This window comes from Microcaecilia unicolor, chromosome 3 (genome assembly GCF_901765095.1).
Source record: "Microcaecilia unicolor chromosome 3, aMicUni1.1, whole genome shotgun sequence".
Classification (NCBI taxonomy): Eukaryota; Metazoa; Chordata; class Amphibia; order Gymnophiona; family Siphonopidae; genus Microcaecilia; species Microcaecilia unicolor.
In genome coordinates, this window is record NC_044033.1 from 357,976,623 (window position 1) to 357,998,233 (window position 21,611).

The window sequence follows — 21,611 nt, forward strand, 5'->3', positions numbered from 1 at the left end:
CAACACAGTTTTTTTTTCAAAACACTGGCCATCGTCAGATGGTCAGGGTTTGTTCAGGCTTTTTCCTCCATGTGAGTTTGCAAGATTGGCGTTAATATATACTTGTTTGAGTTTGGTGAGGATTTGTTGATCTTCTAGTAATTACTTTTACTTATGTGAGTTTTGTTTATTAAGTTGCACTATACTTCGATTCCTTTCTGCAAGTAAGCAGAATGTAAATAGAACTTTAAATTAAATTAAATTACATTATATGCTTTTCATCTGGAAGAATGCCTCATAATGTATTTTGTTACAGGATATAAGAGGAGTACACGTGGCTATTTCTTATGTCTGAAGTTCACCCATTGGCTTGCCTTATAGAAAGGGGAGTTGATGTATGCTGTTTATCTAAGACGACAAATGTAGTTTAATAATTGTTTTGTTGTTTTGTTTCAGTGACTAGAGTTGTCAACCTGTATGAGTTAGAGACAGTGCGAAGTGCACAGCCTATTGGGTCCTGATCGACCATAACAGAAATGGGTTAGATATTGTTCTCCACAGAAAATCAATTTTATGTATAATGGGGTAAATTCTATAAGTGGCACCTAAAAATTGGCGTTTAAACTTTTATTTGCACAGTGCTATTCTATAAAGGGTATGTGTCCTTTATAGTATAGCGCTTAGAGTATAAACTGCGTCTAACTTTAGGTGATGGAATTACACCTGCTAAAATCTATTGTAAATGCCAATACCTAAATTAGACGTGGTTGGGCCAAATTCTGTATTTATGTACATAAAATTTCGGAATGCCTCCAAACCACGCCTGCAGAAATTTACATGCATTAGAAAATAAGTGCAGATCATTATAGAATACAATCTGTGTGTCAAACCTAATTAAGGCCAATTAACACCACTAATTGGTTGCTAGCAGCCAATTACTGACACTGGCTTGTTAAGCAGTTAAATTGCATGCACGAACTGGCTACATGCACCGATTTGTGCACGCAAATTTAATCCTGTTTATAGAATCCTGGGGAATGTGTTTACAGTAATGCTTACTTTAAATTTGTGACTGTGTCCCAAATATTAAAAAATGAGGGGAGCAATTTAAGAATCTCTTCAGTAGTATCTGAGCATAATATATACAAACCGTTTTGGTTGCACTACAGAAATTCTTGACCCTTTATCCCTTTGCCTTCAGGACCCTTTATCCCTTTGCCTTCAGGATCCTCACTGGCCTAGTATGCTTCTAGCAGCAAGACCATACCACCGTAGTGTAATGCATTCCCCTCTGAAATGGCTGCAATGGTTCTTCCTAAATCTACTTAAGGCAGTGACATCCTAGGTGGCAGGCAGCATAGCATTACTTTGGATATCACTGTAAGGCGTGTTTGTTTCTTTTGGCTTACAGCCTGTAGTACCCTGTACTTTTTATGTACTTACTGTTTGCCTTGTGGGAATATTCCTTGTGTCCTTCTTAAGGAGCATGTGAGAAGAGAGAGGTATTAGTCTCTACAAGCAAGGAGTAAACTGTGAAACTGAGGAGATTCTAGCTTGAACTGCAACCTAAAAAGTAAAGGCATGTAAGAGCCTCCATCCAAGCTAATCAAAGGAGTACGATATTGTGTGGGAATGTCCCAGTGAGTCTAAGCTCAAGAGGATCCTGGGGCAGCCTCAGTATCAGTGGTGTAGCCACAGGTGGGCCTGGGTAGGCCGGGGCCCACCCACTTAGGACTCAGGCCCACCCAACAGTAGAACATGTTTAGCAGTAGCTGATGGGGATTCCAAGCTCTACCAGCTGAAGCGCTCCCCCTGATGGTAATGAAAATGGTGTGCTCCACGTTACTGGCACCTGTGAATGCTCAGTTTTCAGCGCATGCCTGCTGCAGACTGCCAAGGTGGAGAGAAACATTTTCCCACCAGCTTAGATATTTTTTTGGGGGGGAGGGGGAGAACACTTGGTGCCCACCCACTTCTTGCCTAGGCCCACCCAAAATCTGCTGTCTGGCTACGCCCCTGCTCAGTATATACTGAAGTAGGAAACTCAGTTCAAGGGACTGTGTCTACCCAGCAGTCAGGGAACCATAAATCCTAAAGAACTTGGACAGTAAAAGGTATGAAACCACAGTGTGCTTATTTAAGAGGAAGAAACAGTGCTTAATTAATGCCACACAACCATGGAAAAGGACTACCTCAGAGTAAAGCTTAGTTCAGGGGTCCTCTAACTAAGCAGTGCTAAAAAGTGACCAGTGGTAGTTTTAGCGCATGGATTTCCCATGCTCTACAATGGCCTAATTTCAAGTTCTTCCACTAATGGCCATGTGCTAATTTCCAAATTAGTATGCAGCCATTACCGTCTGAGGCCTTACCGCCTCCTATTTAGCAGGTGGTAAGGGCTCACAGGTTACTTGTGTGGTAATCGGGCAGCATATGGCAATGTGCCCGTACTGCCCAATTACCACCGAAAACGCCTACTCCTCGCCCCCTGTACTAGAAAATAAAAATTATTTTCTAGCATGGGAAACGGTGCACAGAAACCCAGAACTACCACAGGGTGCCTGGGCGTGCCCAGCGATTGTGCTGTTTTGTCGCAAGCTACTCGCATGGTAGTGTCTATTATTGGCAAGCTTGAGAATACTCACTATGGACCTTGAAGAAAAATCTGACCCTTCCTTTCATCAAGGAGCCTGGAGGTGGAATTAGAAAAGGTACAGAGAAGGGCGACAAAAATGATAAAGGGGATGGGACGGCTTCCCTGTGAGGAAAGGCTAAAGCAGCTAGGGCTCTTCAGCTTGGAGAAAAGACGGCTGAGGGGAGATATGATAGACGTCTATAAATTAATGAATGGAGTAGAACAGGTAGACATGAATTGCTTGTTTACTCTTTCCAAAAATACTAGGACTAGGGGGCACAACAATGAAGCTACAAAGTAGCAAAGTTAAAATGAATCAGAGAAAATATTTCTTCACTCAACGTGTAATTAAACTCTGGAGTTCACTGCCAGAGAATGTAATAAAAGCAGTTAGCTTAGTGGGGTTTAAAAAAAGGTTTGGATATCTTCCTAAAAGTAAAGTCCATGAGTCATTATTAAGATAGACTTGGGGAAAATCCACTGCTTATTTCTAGGATAAGCAGCATAAAATGTACTGTTTTGGGATCTTGCCAGGTACTGTAACCTGGATTGGCCATTGTTGGAAACAGGATGCTGGGCTTGATGGATGTTTGGTCTTCCCAGTATAGTAATGCTTATGTTCTTATATTTGCTTAGGTGAGAGTGACTCAGTAAAAATATAGGAATTGCAATACTGGGTCAGAGCAAAAGTCTATCAAGCCCGGTATCCTGTTTCCAGTGGTGAACAATCCAGGTCACAATTGACTGGAGGATCTCAAAAGTAGAAAACAGTTACTATCCTCCAAATCTCCTTTAATAAGTTTATGGACTTTTCCTCTGGGAACTTGTCCAACCTGTTTTCTAAACCCAGATATTCTGTTACCACATACTCTGTCAATGAATTTTAGAGCTTAACTATATATTGAGTGAGACAATATTTTTTCCTATTTGTGTTAAAATTTTCCTGGCATGTCTCCTAGCCTTTGTAATTTTTGAAAGAGTAAACAATTAATTTTTCCACTCTATGCAAGATTTTATAGACCTTTATTATAACTCCACTCAGCTGTCTCTTCTCCAAGCCTCTTTAGCTTTTCCTCATAAAGTTGTTCCATCCCCTTTATCATTTTGGTTGCCTCTCTCTACCTTTTCTAATTTCACAATATTATTTTGAGATGCAGTGACCAGAACTATGCAAATTGCTCAAGGTGTGGTTGTACCACTGGAGTGATATAGAGGCATTATGATATTCTTTGTTTTATTCTCTACTAGTAAAAAAGGCCCGTTTCTGACACAAATGAAATGGACGCTAGCAAGGTTTTCCTCGGAGTGTGTATGTTTGAGAGAGTGTATGTGAGAGTGACTGTGTGTGAGAGAGAGAGAGAGTGAATGTGCGAGTGTGTGCGTGTGAGAGAGAGAGTGAGTCTGGGTGCGAGTGTGTCTGTGAGAGAGAATGTGTGTGAGAATGAGAGTGTGTGCAAGTGCGTATGTGAGACACAGTGTGAGAGAGAGAGATTGTGTTTCACACAGATACAGTGTGAGCGAGAGGGAGAGTGTGTGTGAGACACAGACTCTCTTTGAGACTGAGTGTATGAGACCAAGAAAGTGTGTGAGTGAATGTGATACAGTGTGAGACATAGAGTGTGTGAGAGACAGTGTATGAGAGTGAGAAAGACATTGACTGTGTGAGAGAGAGACAGAGTGTGAGAGAGAGAGTGTGAGAGAGAGAGAGTGTGTGTATGACAGAGATACCTCCCCCCTCTCTATTGTCAGGCCCCCTCCCTCCTTCTCTCTGGTGTCAGGCCCCCCCCCCCTCTCTCTGGTGTCTGAACGTTACTGTGCAGGACGCTGCACCTCCAACATTCTGAAGCCGAGAAACCTCGTGTGGTTGGTCACTTCTGCTTGTGACGAACCCGGAAGTACGTGATGTCAATTCAGGAGATGGATACAGAGAGCAGGAATGCCTCAGCCAGTGGCGTAGCCAGATGGCCAATTTTGGGTGGGCCTGAGCCCAAAGTGGGTGGGCACAAAATTTTCTTTCTGTCTCTGCCCCCTTCCTCCCCGCACTCTCCTCATCTCCCCTGGCACCTCCCAATTCAAAATATAATTTAGCTCATAAAGATCCCCAAGCTCTGTCAGCTGAAAACTTCCTTCGAAGACAGCCACAAATCCCTTTTACCAAGCTTGGCAGGCAGCAATAGCAACAAAGCCTTGAGTCACCGATGCTGGCACCCCATGCATGCTTAGTTATCGGTGGCTCAAGGATGTTGTCGCTATCTGCCAAGCTTAGTAGAAGGGAGTTTTAGCTGCTTTTAGAGGAGGTCCTCAGCTGATGTAGGTTGGGGATCCCCACCAGCTACAGCAAGGGTCAGACATGGGTCAGTGTTAGACATGCTAGGGCCCAGACTCTCACCAAATACAGAACAAGGGATCACAAATTAGAAATAAAAATTTGTTGACAAAAATTGAACTCGGAACCTCGGCATGTTACAGTGGAGAAATAAAATCAGAAATATATTTCTTTTTTTCTACTGAACACAATAAAATTCTTCGATCATCGCCGGCAGCGCTGCCATTCACACAGGCAGCTTCGCTCTCTTCTGCTGCGTCCATCCGGCCCACTCTGATGCACTTCCTGTGTACGTAGGGCCAGATGGACGCAGCAAAGGGGGGCGGAGCTGCCTGTGTGAATGGCAGTGCTGTTGGCGACGATCGAAGAAAAGAATGCAGCGCTGGTGGGGAGGAGAACGAATTTCTGCGACCGATGTGGGCGGGCGGGCGGGCCTGGACGGAAAGTGGGTGGGCCTGGGCCCAACCAGGCCCACCCGTGGCTACGCCCCTGGCCTCAGCCATGCAGTCAGCTTCAGAATGTTGGAGGTGCGTTTTATTATATAGGATTTCTTTCCTAATAATTCTTAAAATTTTGCTTCCTTATTGGCTGCTATATTTTACATCATGATGCCTAGAGTCTTCTCCTGAGTGGTGACTCCTAATGTGGAACTTAGCACCATGTGGCTATAATTTAGATGGTTCTATGTGCATCATTTTGTAAAACGTCCAAATCCGGAGGCGGGGAAAAGCGTATTTTTGAAAAAAGATGGACGCCCATCTTTCGTTTCAAAAATACCAAGGACGTCCTTAGATTTGGATGTCCTTAGATTTGGACGTCTTTGACTTTCGTTGATTTTTGAAACCAAAGACCTCAAAGTCAAAAACGTCCAAATACAAGTCATTTGGATGTGGGAGGAGCCAGCATTTCTAGTGCACCGGTCCCCCTGACATGCCAGGACAGCAATTGGGAACCCTAGGGGGTACTGCAGTGGAATTCATAAAATGCTCCAAGGTACATAGCTCCCTTACCTTGTGTGCTGAGCCCCCCAAACCCCACTACCCCCAACTGTACACCACTACCATAGTCCTTATGGGTGAAGGAGGGCACCTATATGTGGGTACAGAGGGTTTCTGGTGGGTTTTGGAGGGCTCGCTGTTTCCTCCACAAATGTAACAGGTAGGGGGGTATGGATCTGGGTCCGCCTGTCTGAAGTGCATTGCATCTACTAAAACTGCTCCAGGGACCTGCATGCGCTGTCATGGACCTGAGTATGACATCTGAGTCTGGCATAGAGGCTGGCACGTAATATTTTTAATGATGTTTTTTGAGGGTGGGAGGGGGTTAGTGACCACTGGGGGAGTAAGGGGAGGTCATCCCTGATTCCCTCTGGTGGTCATCTGGTCATTTCGGGCACCTTTTTGTGCCTTATTCGTAATAAAACACGTCCGGGTGAAAGCATCCAAGTTGTAGTCATGGAAGTCTCTGCTTTTTTTGATTATGGGTCAAAGACATCCAAGTCTTAAGAACACCCAAGTCCCACCTTCACCACACCTCTTATACGCTCCCTTGAAATTTGGACGTCCTTGTGACAGACTTCAGTTAGAGACGTCCAAAATCGGTCTCTGAGAGATGGACGTCCAAGTACCGATTTATGTCGGAAGATGGACGTCCATCTCTTTCGAAAATAAGCCTGATTGCCTCCTATCTCATGGCTTCTTAATTTCCTCGAGAGTCTCTCATGAGGAACTTTGTTGAATGCTTCTGAAAATCCAGTTACCCTTTGGTGTTTATTTTAGAAGCACTATTCACTTAGATGCTCATAAACCACTTTTTGCTATCCTTTCTCCAGAGGCCCTTGGTGCTTTTTGTTCTTCTGGTTGGTTTCCTTGGCAGGGTGAGGCGCAAAAAAAAGTAACCTCTTAGAGTTTTCTGCTGTTTTGTCAGCAGCCGCTTGGAATTTCAGTGTGAAATTTTACAGCTTCATTTGTGTTACTATAAGTACATAAGTAATGCCACACTGGGAAAAGACCAAGGGTCCATCGAGCCCAGCATCCTGTCCACGACAGCGGCCAATCCAGGCCAAGGGCACCTGGCGAGCTTCCCAAACGTACAAACATTCTATGTATGTTATTCCTGGAATTGTGGATTTTTCCCAAGTCCATTTAGTAGTGGTTTATGGATTTGTCCTTTAGGAAACCGTCTAACCCCTTTTAAAACTCTGCTCAGCTAACCGCCTTCACCACGTTCTCCGGAAACGAATTCCTGAGTTTAATTATGCGTTGGGTGAAGAAACATTTTCTCCGATTTGTTTTAAATTTACTACACTGTAGTTTCATTGCATGCCCCCTAGTCCTAGTATTTTTGGAAAGTGTGAACAGACGCTTCATATCCACCTGTTCCACTCCACTCATTATTTTATATACCTCTATCATGTCTCCCCTCAGCCATCTCTTCTCCAAGCTGAAAAGCCCTAGCCTCCTTAGTCATTCTTCATAGGGAAATCGTCCCATCCCCGCTATCATTTTAGTCGCCCTTCGCTGCACCTTTTCCAATTCTACTATATCTTTCTTGAGATGTGGCAACCAGAATTGAACACAATACTCAAGGTGCGGTCGCACCATGAAGCGATACAATGGCATTATAACATCCTCACACCTGTTTTCCATACCTTTCCTAATAATACCCAACATTCTATTCGCTTTCCTAGCCGCAGCAGCACACTGAGCAGAAGGTTTCAGTGTATTATCGACGACGACACCCAGATCCCTTTCTTGGTCCGTAACTCCTAACGTGGAACCTTGCATGACGTAGCTATAATTCGGGTTCTTTTTTCCCACATGCATTGCCTTGCACTTGCTCACATTAAACGTCATCTGCCATTTAGCCGCCCAGTCTCCCAGTCTCGTAAGGTCCTTCTGTAATTTTTCACAATCCTGTCGTGAGTTAACGACTTTGAATAACTTTGTGTCATCAGCAAATTTAATTACCTCACTAGTTACTCCCATCTCTAAATCATTTATAAATATATTAAAAAGCAGCGGTCCTAGCACAGACCCCTGAGGAACCCCACTAACTACCCTTCTCCATTGTGAATACTGCCCATTTAACCCCACTCTCTGTTTCCTATCCTTCAACCAGTTTTTAATCCACAATAGGACATTTCCTCCTATCCCATGACCCTCCAATTTCCTCTGTAGCCTTTCATGAGGTACCTTGTCAAACGCCTTTTGAAAATAACATGCACCAAAGAAAGCATTTCATTATTAGCAGATTCCATTACTTATAGACTTACATTATCCCTTACCCCTTGAAGGTAATTTAGCACTAGTGCTTTTGCAATGTAGGACAGGTAAAGGGAAAATGTCCAAAAATTATGTGGCAAACATAGCGATTTTCAAACCAGAAAACATCCATCTTTTTGTTTGAAAATGACCATTATTATTATTTCTTATTGATGTTTAATTTTCTTACTTTTCATTTTCTTTTTTTCACTGTATCCTTTTGTAAGAGGCTACTTTTGTTAATATTGTCTAATAAGATAAATAAATAACTATTAAAAAAAGACAAAAAGAGAATGGCCACATCCTAGACAATTTGTAGACATTTTGTGTTCAGTGCATTTTTCTTTAGTGACCATTTTTGAAAAATAAAGTCCAAGGGAAAAACACACAACAACAAGTCATTGGGAGTATGGGGGGGGGGGGGGCAGCATTCTTAGTAGACTGGTCACACAGACAACCCAGCAGAGCAGTGGGGCACCCTAGGGGGCTCTGCAGTGGACTTCACAAAAAAGGTCCCAAGGTACACATCTCACCATTACCCCTTTATATTGTATGTGGAGCCCTCCAAAACCCACCAAAAATCTACTGTACCCAACTGCATACCACTACAACAGTCCTTATGTCTGTAGGTGTCACCTATATGTGGGTATAGTAAGTTCTTGGTGGGTTTTGGAGGGCTCACGCTTTCCACCACAAGTGTAACAGTTAGAATGGGATATGGGACTAGGTTCCCTTCTCTGCAGTGCACTGCACTGACCACTAGGCTACTGTAGGGACCTGCTTGCTGCTCTAATAGGCCTTGCCATAGCATCCAAAGCTGTCATAGAGGCTGGTATGCACTGTTTCTTTCACGTCTTTAGAGGGTGGGAGGAGCTCAGTGACCAATGGGGGAGTATGGAGGGGGGATCATGCCTTAATCTCTCCAGTGGTCAATTAGGGCACCATTTTGTGACTTAGTTGTGATTGAAACAGGTCTAGACCAAAATATCTAACTTTTAGTCCTGGACGTTTTGTGTTTTGTTCCATTATGTCAGAAAAACATCCACGTTTTGGACACCCAAATTCTGTCCTCAGCACACTCCCGACACGCCCCCTTGTGGTTTGGATGTACTGCAGATGAATTGCTTAGAAAAATGGCTTAAAATAGCTTTTAAAAAAATAGCAATTTGTATGTTTTGGACAAAAAAAAGGTCCTTCCGCTGCTTTGTGCTGCTTTTTTCCATTTCGAAAATGAGCCCCTATATTACACTAGTAAAAAAGGCCCGTTTCTGACAGAAATGAAACGGGCGCTAGCAAGGTTTTCCTCGGAGTGTGTATGTTTGATAGAGTGTGTTTGACAGTGACTGTGTGTGTGTGAGAGAGAGAGATAGAATGAATGTGTGAGTGTGTGTGTGTGTGTGTGTGTGTGAGAGAGAGAGTGAGACTGTCTCCTGTGTCCCCTGCCCGCCTTTCCAGCCACTCAGCGATTGTTCTATCTCCCCTGCTCCCCTTCCAGGCATCCAGCGATTCTCCTCTGTCCCCTTTCCCCCCTGTAGCCACCCAGCGATTCTCTTCGCTCCCCTGCCCCCACTCCAGCCGTGTGCGTGTGAGAGTGAGTATGTGGAAGACAGAGACAGTGAAAGTGTGTGTGTGTGTGTCTGTGTGAAAGTGTGACTGAGAGTGAGTTAAGAGAGAGAGTGAGAGTGTGTAAATGTATGAGACAGAGAAAGTGTGTGTGTGTGTGTGTCTGTGTGAGAGAGTGTGTATGTGTGTGTGTGTGTGTGCGCGTGTCTGTGTGAAAGAGAATGTGCGAGGCTAGTGTGAAAATGAAGAGACAGCAGCAAAAGTTTGCATAGCAGAGCACAACCATTTGAGCCAGTTGTTACCTTATCTCCCCTGCCGTCCCCTCCATACCCAATGATTCTTTTTTTGTCTTCCATCCCCTCCGTGTCCCGTGTGTGTGTGACAGAGAGAGAGAGAGATGGTAGTAGTCCCTGTGACAGTGGAGTGTCAGTTGCTCCTTATAGGCAGTTGAGAGTGAGAGAGAGTGAGAAAGAGTGTTCATGTGGTGTTTTTTTTCTCCCCTCTCATCTCCTCCGTGTCCCTTGTGTGTGTGTGTCTGAATACAACGGTTTATTTTGTTTTTATTTCTCAAGTGTAGTGAGAATGTGTATATGTGTGTGTGTGTGTGTGTGTGTGTGTGTGTGTGTGAGAGAGAGAGAGAGAGTCAGAGAAAGTGTATGTGTGTGTGAGAGTGAGTGTGTTGAAGAGAGAGACAGTGAAAGTGTGTGTGTGTGTCTGTGTGAAAGAGAGACTGTGAGAGTGATTTAAGTGAGAGAGTGAGAGTGTGTATATGTATGTGTGTCTGTGAAAGAGAGTGTGCAAGGCTAGGGTTCAAAATGGGAAGACAGCAGCAAAATGTTCCATAGCAGAACACACCCATTTGAGCCATTTCTCAGTTATAGGCAGTTAAGAGAGAGGGAGATAGTGAGATAGTGAAAGGGAGTGTGTACTGATGTTTTTTTTTCCTCCCCTCTCATCTCCTCCCTGTCCCTTGTGTGTGTGTGTTCTAGAGAGAGTGAGAGAGAGGTTAGTTTGGATGTTAGAGATGCAGTGAGAGGCAGCTGTGGGAGGGGGGGTTGTATTTGAGGGAGTCTGCCACTCTCCTTGTTCTGTGTGCCACATGTGATGTTACTGAGGTGCAGCCAGGCATCAACTCCTTGTGAGAAACTTCTCTGACCTGCCTTCTGTGATGTGTGCTGCTGTTGATCGTATCTGTGGTCTCGGGACAGCCTGTCTGCTGACACCATCACCGAGCCTGTCTGCGTCGCTTGAGTGTTGAAAAGCAGCAGCAACAACAATGAAAAAGACTTGCCTCTCTCCTAGCCTGATCATAGCTACTGTTTAGTGTTTTTTTTAAATTGGTGGCTCGTGCCAGAAGGCAGATTAATGATCGTGTGAGGACATTTTCGTGCAGTTGCTAACAGTAAAAAGAAAAACGTATGGTGCCCTCGAGATGAATTAAGTGTATTGTTTTGCGATGTTGTCAGTGTTCAGGCTGCATTTTCACCTTTTCGTAGAAATCCTGAGTTTCATGAAAAGGAGATCAGGCTGACAGGCGGTCTCAGCGTCTTGTTCTTGAGGACATACCTTTGACACCTTTGCTGCATCAGCATGCAAGCGCTAGTTTATTTTGAGTGTTAGGGAACTTGTTTTAGTCATCTCACATTGGTCGTCTGTGCAGGTGCTCCTCCTCTCCCCTTTGACGTCGTTGGCTGTGCTTCTCCGGGGTTTTCTCCAGGGGCAGTGATGTAAGGAGAGAGGCTGAGCGGCTGCAGGGACCTGGCAGTCTGAGATGGTTCTGAACGGAGGTGCGTTGTGAGTTGTTTTTCCTGTGGCCCACCCGTCGTCGATGTTGGTGAATTGCTCCGCCTCCGCCCTCAACGTCATAACGTTTGACGCGAGGGCGGTGAATTGCTCCGCCTCCGCCCTCAACGTCATAACGTTTGACGCGAGGGCGGGGCCCAGAGACTGTGTTTTTCGAGGCTTCAGAGCTTCAAACATACGAACCTTGGCTTCAGTGACGTGAGAAGCCAATAGAACGTTGAGGGTGCGTTTTATAGGGAGCAGATGGGCGTGGCTGAGTACTGAGGGTGAGTAGTCCCAATAGTAGCCTAGCCTACCAGGAGGACAGGAGTTCAGGGCTTCACTGCCACAGATGGAGTGAGCTTCAGAACTCTGAGGGGGGATTTTATTTATATAGATATGCCTTTTTTATATTTTCAGGGATACAATTTATTGACAAATGTCATTTAGGAAACCTTTTGAGGTACTATCAGGCTCATTTTTAAAAGAGGTAGGAGTCCAAAAAGTGACATAAGTCAGCATTTGGATGTTTATCTCACAGAAACATCCAAGTCAGTATTATCAAAACCTCTTTTTGGACGTCTTTCTCTGAAGTCCGTCAGAAGGACGCCCAAATCTCAAGGGGGCGTGCCAGGGGCATGTTCAAGGTGGGACTTGGGGGTTCCTAGGATACAGACGTCTTTCAGCAATAATGGAATAAAACAAAAACGTCCAAGACTAAAACTTAGATGTTTTGAGCTAGACCTGTTTTTATAGGGGATAGCTGCAGTGGGACTTGAGCCCACTTCCCCATGATCAAGGTCTGCTGCACTAACCACTAGGTTACTCATCTACTCCACACAAGCAATGCCCCAAATGACCGCATGACCACTGGAGGGAATCGGGGATCACCTCCCCTTACTCCTCCAGTGGTCACTATCCCCCTCCCAACCCCCAAAAATGTGATTAAAAATATTACTTGCCAGCCTCTATGCCAGCCTCAGATGTTATACTCAGGTCAATTAGAATAGCATGCAGGTCTCTGGAGTAGTCTAGTAGTGGTGCAGTGCACTGCAGACAGGTGGACCCAGGCTTCTACCTCCCCCTGGTTGTTATACTTGTGGAAGAAACTGTGAGCCCTCCAAAACCCACCAGAAACCCACTGTACCCACATATTGGTGTTCCCTTCACCTGTAAGGGCCATGGTAGTGGTGTACAGTTGGGGGTAGTGGGTTTTGTGGGGGGGGCTCAGCAGACACGGTAAGGGGCAATGGTCAGATGTGTACCTGGGAGGATTTTATAAAGTCCACTGCAGTGCCGCCAAGAATGCCCTCTTGCTTTCCTGGGATGTCACTTTTCTACTATTCTATCTGATGCCAAGCTTTCTATTTTTTTTTAATAACATCTGAGCCTTGTGTCTATTGTTTATCATTAGATTTGGGCTTTGAATTCAGATCTATAGATGAAAAGGAGGTCTCATTACATATATCTAAATACCAGAGTGCTATTTTCCATACTTCATAGCAAGAGTGTACATTCCCTAATTACCTGTCCCAATGCAACTGAAGCTTTTACCTCCTCAGTGCAAGTAAATGGTTTCATCCCTATTTGGATTCTCTGATGCCATGTGAGGCTTTCTTTCCAACCAAAGTGGTAACACACTCAGGACATGTAAATGGTTTCACTCCTGTGTGTATTCTCTGGTGCATTGTGATCTTTACCTTCTGACCAAAACTTTTACCAGACTCTATACATGCAAATGGTTTCTCTACTGTGTGAACTTTCTGATGCACTTTGAGATTTACATTTCAGCCAAAGCTTTTACCACACTTAGAACATGTGAATGATTTCACTTTATCGTGGCTTTTCTTGTGGATTGTGGATGTATTTGTTTGAAAATGGACCAAAAAATAAAACATCCATATCACAAAACATTTTTCCAAACAGCATTTTCAAAAGGAAAAGGGAGACTATTTTCTTGTAGAAAATTACCTTTCCTGTTCTGATTTTGGACGTTTTACAAAAAATGTCCAAATTCAGACTGAGATGTCATATCCAAAAATGTCTCTTGTGTATTTGACTTGCCCAAAGTCACAATGAGCAGCAGTGGGAATTGAACCCATGTTGCCAGGATCAAAGCCCACTGCATTAACCATTAACCATTAAGCCACTCCTCCTCTATGGTGGAGAATTTGCATTTGGACATTTTTTGTTTGAAAATGGACCAAAAAAAAAGGACGTCCAAATCACAGGACGCCCATAGTATTTTCGAACACAAAAGATAGACATCCATCTTTTTTGAAAATGACCTTCTTTCGTGTTTGGAATTTGGACGTCTTTGTAAAATGTCCAAATTCTGATTTAGACGTTTCTTTCGAAAATGCCCCTCTATGTATAGTAGTAGAAGGGCCCTGCACAGTATGGTCTGGCCTTGTATGCACTGTGACATCCGTTGCTCACCTTGAGTGTTTTGTTGTGTCTCTGCAGCTCCCGGCAGAGGCTCTCGAGTTTGCTTCGGGACAGGATGGCTCTGCTGTGCTCGCTCTGCAGCTGGTCTTTCTCCTTCACGATTTGTGTCAGCTTCTTTTGCAGCTGTCGTAACTGTTTCTGCTCTGTGCGATGCTCCTCTAGCTGAAAAATGCAAAATGTTTCACTCAACACATTTAATAAAGGGAATGAAATCAGCTATCTCGGGGGTAATATTCAATCAGCATTTTTTAAACACTGACCATGACCAGCTAAATGAGCTCTGGATATTCAGTGTCAGGCCACGTACGGGCATTGACACTGAATATCCAATGCTAATTTAAGTGGGGTTTGCCGCCAGAGCTTATGCGGGTCCTGGTCAATATTCAGCCAAGGCCCGCATAAGACAATTATGCAGGTCCTGGCTGAATATTGGCTGGGACCCGCATAACTCAAAAACCTTTAAGAGGTCCTCCAATACCCCTTGACCCAAAAGCCTCGTAATCCCCCTCACCTGACAAGGATATCCCGATCCCCTCTCACAGGAGACTCCTGCCCCTGGCCCCTCCACTTCCCCTTGATCATGCAACCCTAAACCCTTCCAACATGCAGGATAGATCCCCCGAGGCCTATGTGCAATCCCTGGTGGTCTAGTGGGGCAGGAGCGAAGCCCACTCACTCTTGCCCCTAGTTAATGTCATTGCAAAATGGCTGCCACAACCTCTAGTAGCAGTCTCTTTGGTAGGGGTTGCATGATTGGAGGAGGGGGGCAGGGGAAGGGGCTCCCATGTCAGCAGGGAGGATTGGAAGGTTCCAGTGTCAGGGGGTGATGGGACTTCCTCTTAAAGGTTTTTGAGCTATGTGGGACCCAGCTGGGGCCTGCAGAGCTAAGCGAGTGAATTTAGGACAGCTTTTAAGGTGTCCAAAATTCACCTGCTTAGCTATGCGGGTGATGGCACTAAACGTTACTGGCATCCACATAGCTGCTGGCTTCTCCCCAATACTACCCCTTGAACCACCCCTGACCTGCCCATTTTTTTATTGTTTATTTATTTTATTTTTGTTACATTTGTACCCCGCGCTTTCCCACTCATGGCAGGCTCAATGCGGCTTACATATTGTATACAGGTACTTATTTGTACTTGGGGCAATGGAGGGTTAAGTGACTTGCCAGAGTCACAAGGAGCTGCCTGTGCTTGAAGTGGGAATCGAACTCAGTTCCTCAGGACCAAAGCCCACCACCCTAACCACTAGGCCACTCCTCCAGAACCAATATTTAGTGGCATTCCCAGTTAAGTGCCACTGAATATCAGCAGTTGGGCAGCCTCAAGTGATTTAAGCATGCAGAAGCCTCTCCTGCCCACTTAAATCACTTTGAATATTGGGCAGTCTGTATTTACTGTCGGGATTAATCCACACATGTCCATAGTCATTTATAGTAACACAGCATTGTGTTGATACAAGTCTATCTGGCTGAAATTGCAATGTTAGAACATAGAACATAAGAGTAGCTATACTGGGTCAGACCAATGGTCAATCTAGCCCAGTACCCTATTTTCAAAACAGTGGCCAAGCCAGGTCACAAGTACTTGGCAGAAATCCAAATCATGGCAACAGTCCACACTACAAATCCCAGGGCAAACAGTTGCTTCCCATGTCTGTCTCAATAGCAGACTATGGACTTTTCCTCCAGGAATTTGCCAAACCTTTTTTAAACCCAGATACTCTAACCGCTGTTACCACCTCCTCTGGCAAAGAGTTCCAGAGCTTTTCCTCCAGGAATTTGTTCAAACCTTTTAACCCAGATAACACTAACCGTTGTTACCACATCCTTCGGCAAAGAGTTCCAGAGCTTAACTATTCGTTGAGTGAAAAAATATTTCCTCCTATTTGTTTTAAAAGTATTTCCATGTAACTTCCTCGAGTGTTCCCTAGTCTTTGTACTTTTGGAATAAGGAAAAAATCGATTTACTTCTACTCGTTCTATTCCACTCAGGAGTTTGTAGACCTCAATCATATCTCCCCTCATCTGTCTCTTCTAAGCTGAGGAGCCCTAACCTCTTTAGTCTTTCCTCATACGAGAGGAGTTCCATCCCCTTTATCATTTTAGTCGATCTTCTTTGAACCTTTTCTAATTCTGTTATATCTTTTTAAAGATATGGTGACCTGAACTGAACGCAATATACAAGGTGCGGACACACCATGGAGCGATACAAAGGCATTATAGTATTTTTGGTCTTATTCACCATCCCTTTCCTAGGGCCCCTTTTACTAAGCTGCGTAGGTGCCTACGCGTGCCAAAATGGGCTTACCGCCCAACTATCATGTGACTCTTGCGGTAATTCCATTGTTGACACGTGTCCTCTATGTGCATCTGCAAATTATATGTGCATAGTGGCCAAGTGGCATCTCACACGCGCAGAGGCGTATCTGGACTTCGGTGGGAGGAGGACGTCAGTCTCAGAACAGGAAGTTTTGCTGCAACGGAAGAGAGGACCTCTGCTGGCGGATGTTGGGGTCCCCCGCCAACTTTGCAACGGAAGAAGAGAGGACCTCGGCTGGTGGGGGTTGGGGTCCCCCGTCAGCAAAGACAGGCGATGGTGACGGCGGGTTGGCGGCAAATGGGGAGTGGAGAGGATCATCGGCAGGGGGGTCCAGGGCCAAATCTATGGGTGCCCAGGCCCCCGTGGCCCCACGCAGATACGCCCCTGCACGCGCGTAGATCATTACTGCTCAAATTCTTTACCACTAGGTCTATGGCTGATGGTAAGGTCAGAGACCCAACATGGACGCGCAGCAATTTTGATTTTACCGCACATCCATTTTCGGGGGGGGGGGGGGGGAAGAGGCTTTTTTACAGGCGCACTAAAAAATGATTCTGCGCGCTCCTAAATCCCGCGCCTACACTACCGCAAGCCACTTTTCAGTGTGCCATTGTAAAATGACCCCCTAATAATTCCTAGCATCCTGTTTGCTTTTTTGGCCACTGCTGCACATTGAGCTGATTTCAGCGTATTATCTACAATGACACCCAGATCTTTTTGTTGAGTGCTGACTCCCAAGGTGGACCCTAGCATCAGGTAACTGTGATTCAGATTATTCTTTCTGATGTGCATCACCTTGCATTTGTCCACATTAAATTTAATTTGCCATTTAGACTCCCAGTCTTCCTATTTCCTAAGGTCTTTCTGCAATATTTCACAGCCCGCATGTGTTTTAACAACCTTGAATTGTTTTGTATCATCTGCAAATTTGATCACCTCACTCATCATTCTGATTTCCATATCATTTATAAATATGTTAAATAGCACCGGTCCCAGTACAGATCCCTGTGGAACTCCACTGTTCACTCTTTTTCATTGAGAGAAATGACCATTTAACCCTACCCTCTGTTTTCTGTCCAATAACCAATTCCTAATCCACACCAAAACCTTGCCTCCTATCCCATGACTCGTTAATTTTCTCAGGAGTCTCTCATGAGGGACTTTATCAAAAGCTTTCTGAAAATCTAGATACACTAAATCAACTGGCTCACCTTTATGCACATGTTTATTCATGCCTTCAAAGAAATGAAGCAAATTGGTGAGGCAAGACTTCCCTCGGCTGAACCCATGCTGACTGTGTCCCATTAAATAATGTTTGTCGACATGTTCTATAATGTTATTCTTTATAACAGTTTCCACTATTTTGCTCGGCACTGATGTCAGGCTTACTGCACTATAATTTCCTGGATCACCCCTAGAATCCTTTTAAAAAATCAGCGCCACATTGGCCACCCTCCAATCTTCAGGTACTACGGATGATTTCAACGACAGGTTACATATTACTAACAGCAGATCAGCAATTTCATGCTTGAGTTTTTTTTGAGTACCCTTGGATGTATGCCATCCAGTCCAGGTGATTTACTACTCTTTAATTTGTCAATTTGGCTTAGTACACCTTCCAGGTTCACTGATATTTCTTTCAATTTCTCCACTTCATCACCGTTGAAAACCATTTCCGGTATAGGCAGATCTCTTACATCTTCTTTCGTAAAGACAGAAGCAAAGATTTCATTCAGTTTCTCTGCCATGGCCTTGTCCTTCGTGAACACCCCTTTTGCTCCTTCATGATCTAACGGTCCCACAGATTCCCTCACAGGCTTTCTGCTTCTGATGTACCTGAAAAAGTTGTTACTGTGAGTTTTAGCCTCTGCGGCAAGTTTCTCTTCTTTTTTTTGTAATTTATTTATTTATTTATCATTTTACATAGTAAACATAATAGATGACAGCAGAAAAAGACCTGCACGGTCCATCCAGTCTGCCCAAGAAGATAACTCATATGTGCTACTTTTTTATTTGTACTGTCCTCTTCAGTGCACAGACCATATAAGTCTGGCCAGCCCTATCCCCACCTCCCAACCACCAACCCCGCCTCCCAACCAACAGCTCTGGCACAGACCCTATAAGTCTGCCCAGCACTATCCCCGCTTCCCAACTACCAGTTCTGCCTTTCACCACCAGCTCTGGCACAGACCGTATAAGTCTGCCCAGCACTATCCCCACCGCCCAACCACCAGCCCCGGCACAGACCGTATAAGTCTGCCCAGCACTAGTCCCGCCTCTCAACCACATAATTACATAATTACATTCACATGTATAAAGAAAAACAAGAAATTTTAATATAGAAGAAATAAAAAAATTTTCTCAAAAATTTTTAAATAATTGACCACAACTGGGAGATCCAAGATCAGGAAAACAACAAAGAAATTAAGAAAAACTCAAAATGGTTAATCTTACAATTCATATTTTCTGAGGGAAGAAGGTCAATCGGTAATTGCAGCCAGTACAGTGATAACTAAAGGAAGCTGCTGGAGAGGATTCATCATCTGTTCTTTCAACTCCACAAACTCTTGTGTTTCTTAGGTTCAACAAACAGGTAATTATTAGAATCCAAAGAAATAAAACATTTACAAGGGAATTGCACTAGGAAGGAACCACACAGGGCAATTACTCTTGGTTTAAAAGCCAAGAGCTCACGCCTCCTAGTCTGTGACTCCCTTGATATGTCAGGAAAGATTTTTATGTTTGAACCCAAAAAACTATCAGCCATGTGACAAAAATACAACTTCAAAACATTATTCCTATCTAAATCAAACGCGAAAGTCACTAAGAGAGTAGCTCTATCTGTAATTTCTGAATTTTCCAAAATGTCAGTTAAGTTCATATCTCTTTTCTCTGATGAGGAAAACTTTGAAGAAATATAAATCGCTTTAGACACCACAGGGTGGCTATCAGCTGGTATTTGCAAAATATCAGAGAAATATTTCTTAAGCAATTCAGTAGCAGATATAGAAGATGTTTTAGGAAAGTTTATCATTCTCAAGTTATTTTTCCTTAATTGGTTCTCCAGAAATTCCAATTTTTTACAAGAAACATAACTATCCTTCATTACCAAATTCACTGATTTTCGTAGAGAAACCATATCCGTAGTCAAAGTCTCAATTTTTGTATCTTGGGCTTCCACTTTGTTAGATAGGGATTGATATAAATTCTTTAACTTACATGTTTGTTCCTGGGAAATCTTGAACATTTGAAGAAGAGAGTTGTTCACGCTCTGCAGCGCTTCCCATAGTGTGTCCATTGTGACATTTTCTGGCTTTCACCAGCTCCAGTTTCTCCACGGAAACCGCTCCGGATATCTTCGGAGAGGAGAGCTCACTCTCCAATCCGCAAGTTGGTTTATTATCCGGCGTCGATGCTGCACCGGGGCCTCCTTGGGTCACGTGAAAATCCTGACCCAATTTGGGCGTTTCCACTGTCGACCTCCACAGCGAGGCATTACTGTTTCCGGGTCTTGGAGGGGTCATGCTAACAGGGGGACTCAAAGTCACTCCCTCTCCACTGGAATTCGGCGATAACGCCTTGCTGTTCCCCGAAGCAGGAACCGGTATCCCCGACATTACAACCCCGAATCTCTCCAAAGTAGGCTGAGAAGTGGTGGGATTCCAAGCCGTGTTCGAGGAGGGTAACATCACGGCTTTTTCTTTTCTCTTCCCCATTTCTCTGGGGAGTGTGCCTACTTCGTCAGGTATTCTGGAGGAAAACAGGAGCTCAGCTAACGTACGTCCTCCCTCGACGCCATCTTGGATCGCAAGTTTCTCTTCATATTCCCTTTTAGCCCTTTTTATTAATGCTTTGCTTATGTTGCTTCTTATATTCTTTATTTGGGTACCTTTTCCATTCTTTGAAGGGCAATCTTTTGGCTGTTATGGCCTCTTTTACTTCACCTTTTAACCATGCTGGCTGACGTTTTCTTGTCTTTCCTCCTTTGCAAATATGTGGAATGCATCTGGACTGGGCTTCCAAGATGGTATTTTTGAATAACGTCCACACCTGATTTAGTGTCCTAACCTTTGCAGCTAATCCTTTTAGTTTCTTTTTAACCATTTTCCTCATTTTATTATAGTCGCTCTTTCGAAAATTAAATGCAGCTACAATAGATTTCTTTTGCAGGTTCATCCCAGATAGTAGCTCAAACTTAATCATTTTATGATCACTATTTCCCAGGGGACCCAACACTGCCACCTCTCGCACTATGCCCTGGAAGCTACCAAGGACCAGATCCAAACTGGCTCCCCCTCTCATCGGTTCCTGGACCAGCTGCTCCAAGAAGCAGTCGTTTATTACATCTAGAAATTTTATCTCCATGGCACTCCCTGATGTAATATTTATCCAGTCAATATCAGGGTAGTTGAAATCACCCATTATTATAGCATTGTCCAATTTGCCAGCTTTCCTAATATTTGTAAACATTTCTTCATCCATCTGTTCTTTCTGTCCCGGCAGTACAGCCCTACAAGAATACTCCTTCCCTTCACACATGGAATTTCTATCCATAATGATTCCATGCTGCTATTTGTGTCATGTGGAATGTTTATCATGTTTGACTCAATTCCCTCTTTAACATATAGTGCAACCCCCCCTCCAATTTGATCCTATCATTGCGATACAATTTGTAGCCTGTTAACACAGTGTCCCATTAATTGTCCTCTTTCCACTAAGTCTCTGAGATGCCTATTATATCTACCTTCTCATTTAGTGCTTTATTTTCTAACTCTCCCATCTTATTTTTTAGGCTTCTAGCATTTGTATACAGGCACTTCAAATTATGTTTTTTCCTTTGATGTACAAGCAATTTAGAAGTTGAAGGGGATAATGTGCATCCTTTATCCTGCTCTCTCATTAAGTAAACCTGGCTTACTTTTAGCATTGTTGACACCTCTCTACTGGGATTCCCTAAATGTCCTATTTCAATAGAAACCTTCAAGGATACTCCACACTGAACCATGTGCTCCTGGGTGATTGTTGGCTTTCCCCTCCATTCTAGTTTAAAAGCTGCTCTATCTCCTTTTTAAAAGTTAGCACCAGCAGCCTGGTTCCATCCCGGTTAAGGTGGAGCCCATCCTTTCGGAACAGTCTTCCCCTTTCCCAGAATGTCACCCAGTTTCTAACAAATCTAATTTCCTCATCCCTGCACCATCATCTCAACCACGCATTGAGACTTCGGAGCTCTGCCTGCCTTTTGGGTCCTGCTCGTATAATGGGGAGCATCTCTGAAAATGCAACCCTGGAAGATCTGG

At 44.1% G+C, this 21,611-nt stretch overlaps 1 protein-coding gene across 1 annotated transcript in view; it reads right to left on the reverse strand.

Annotated features, from left to right (window-relative positions):
• The window catches only part of TXLNB (taxilin beta), a 97,878-nt gene that overhangs the window by 41,995 nt on the left and 34,272 nt on the right, over positions 1-21,611 (reverse strand). The window contains exon 4 of the mRNA XM_030198537.1: positions 13,985-14,155. Coding sequence (XP_030054397.1) covers positions 13,985-14,155 — 171 coding nt within the window. The remainder of the gene's footprint in view (positions 1-13,984; positions 14,156-21,611) is intronic.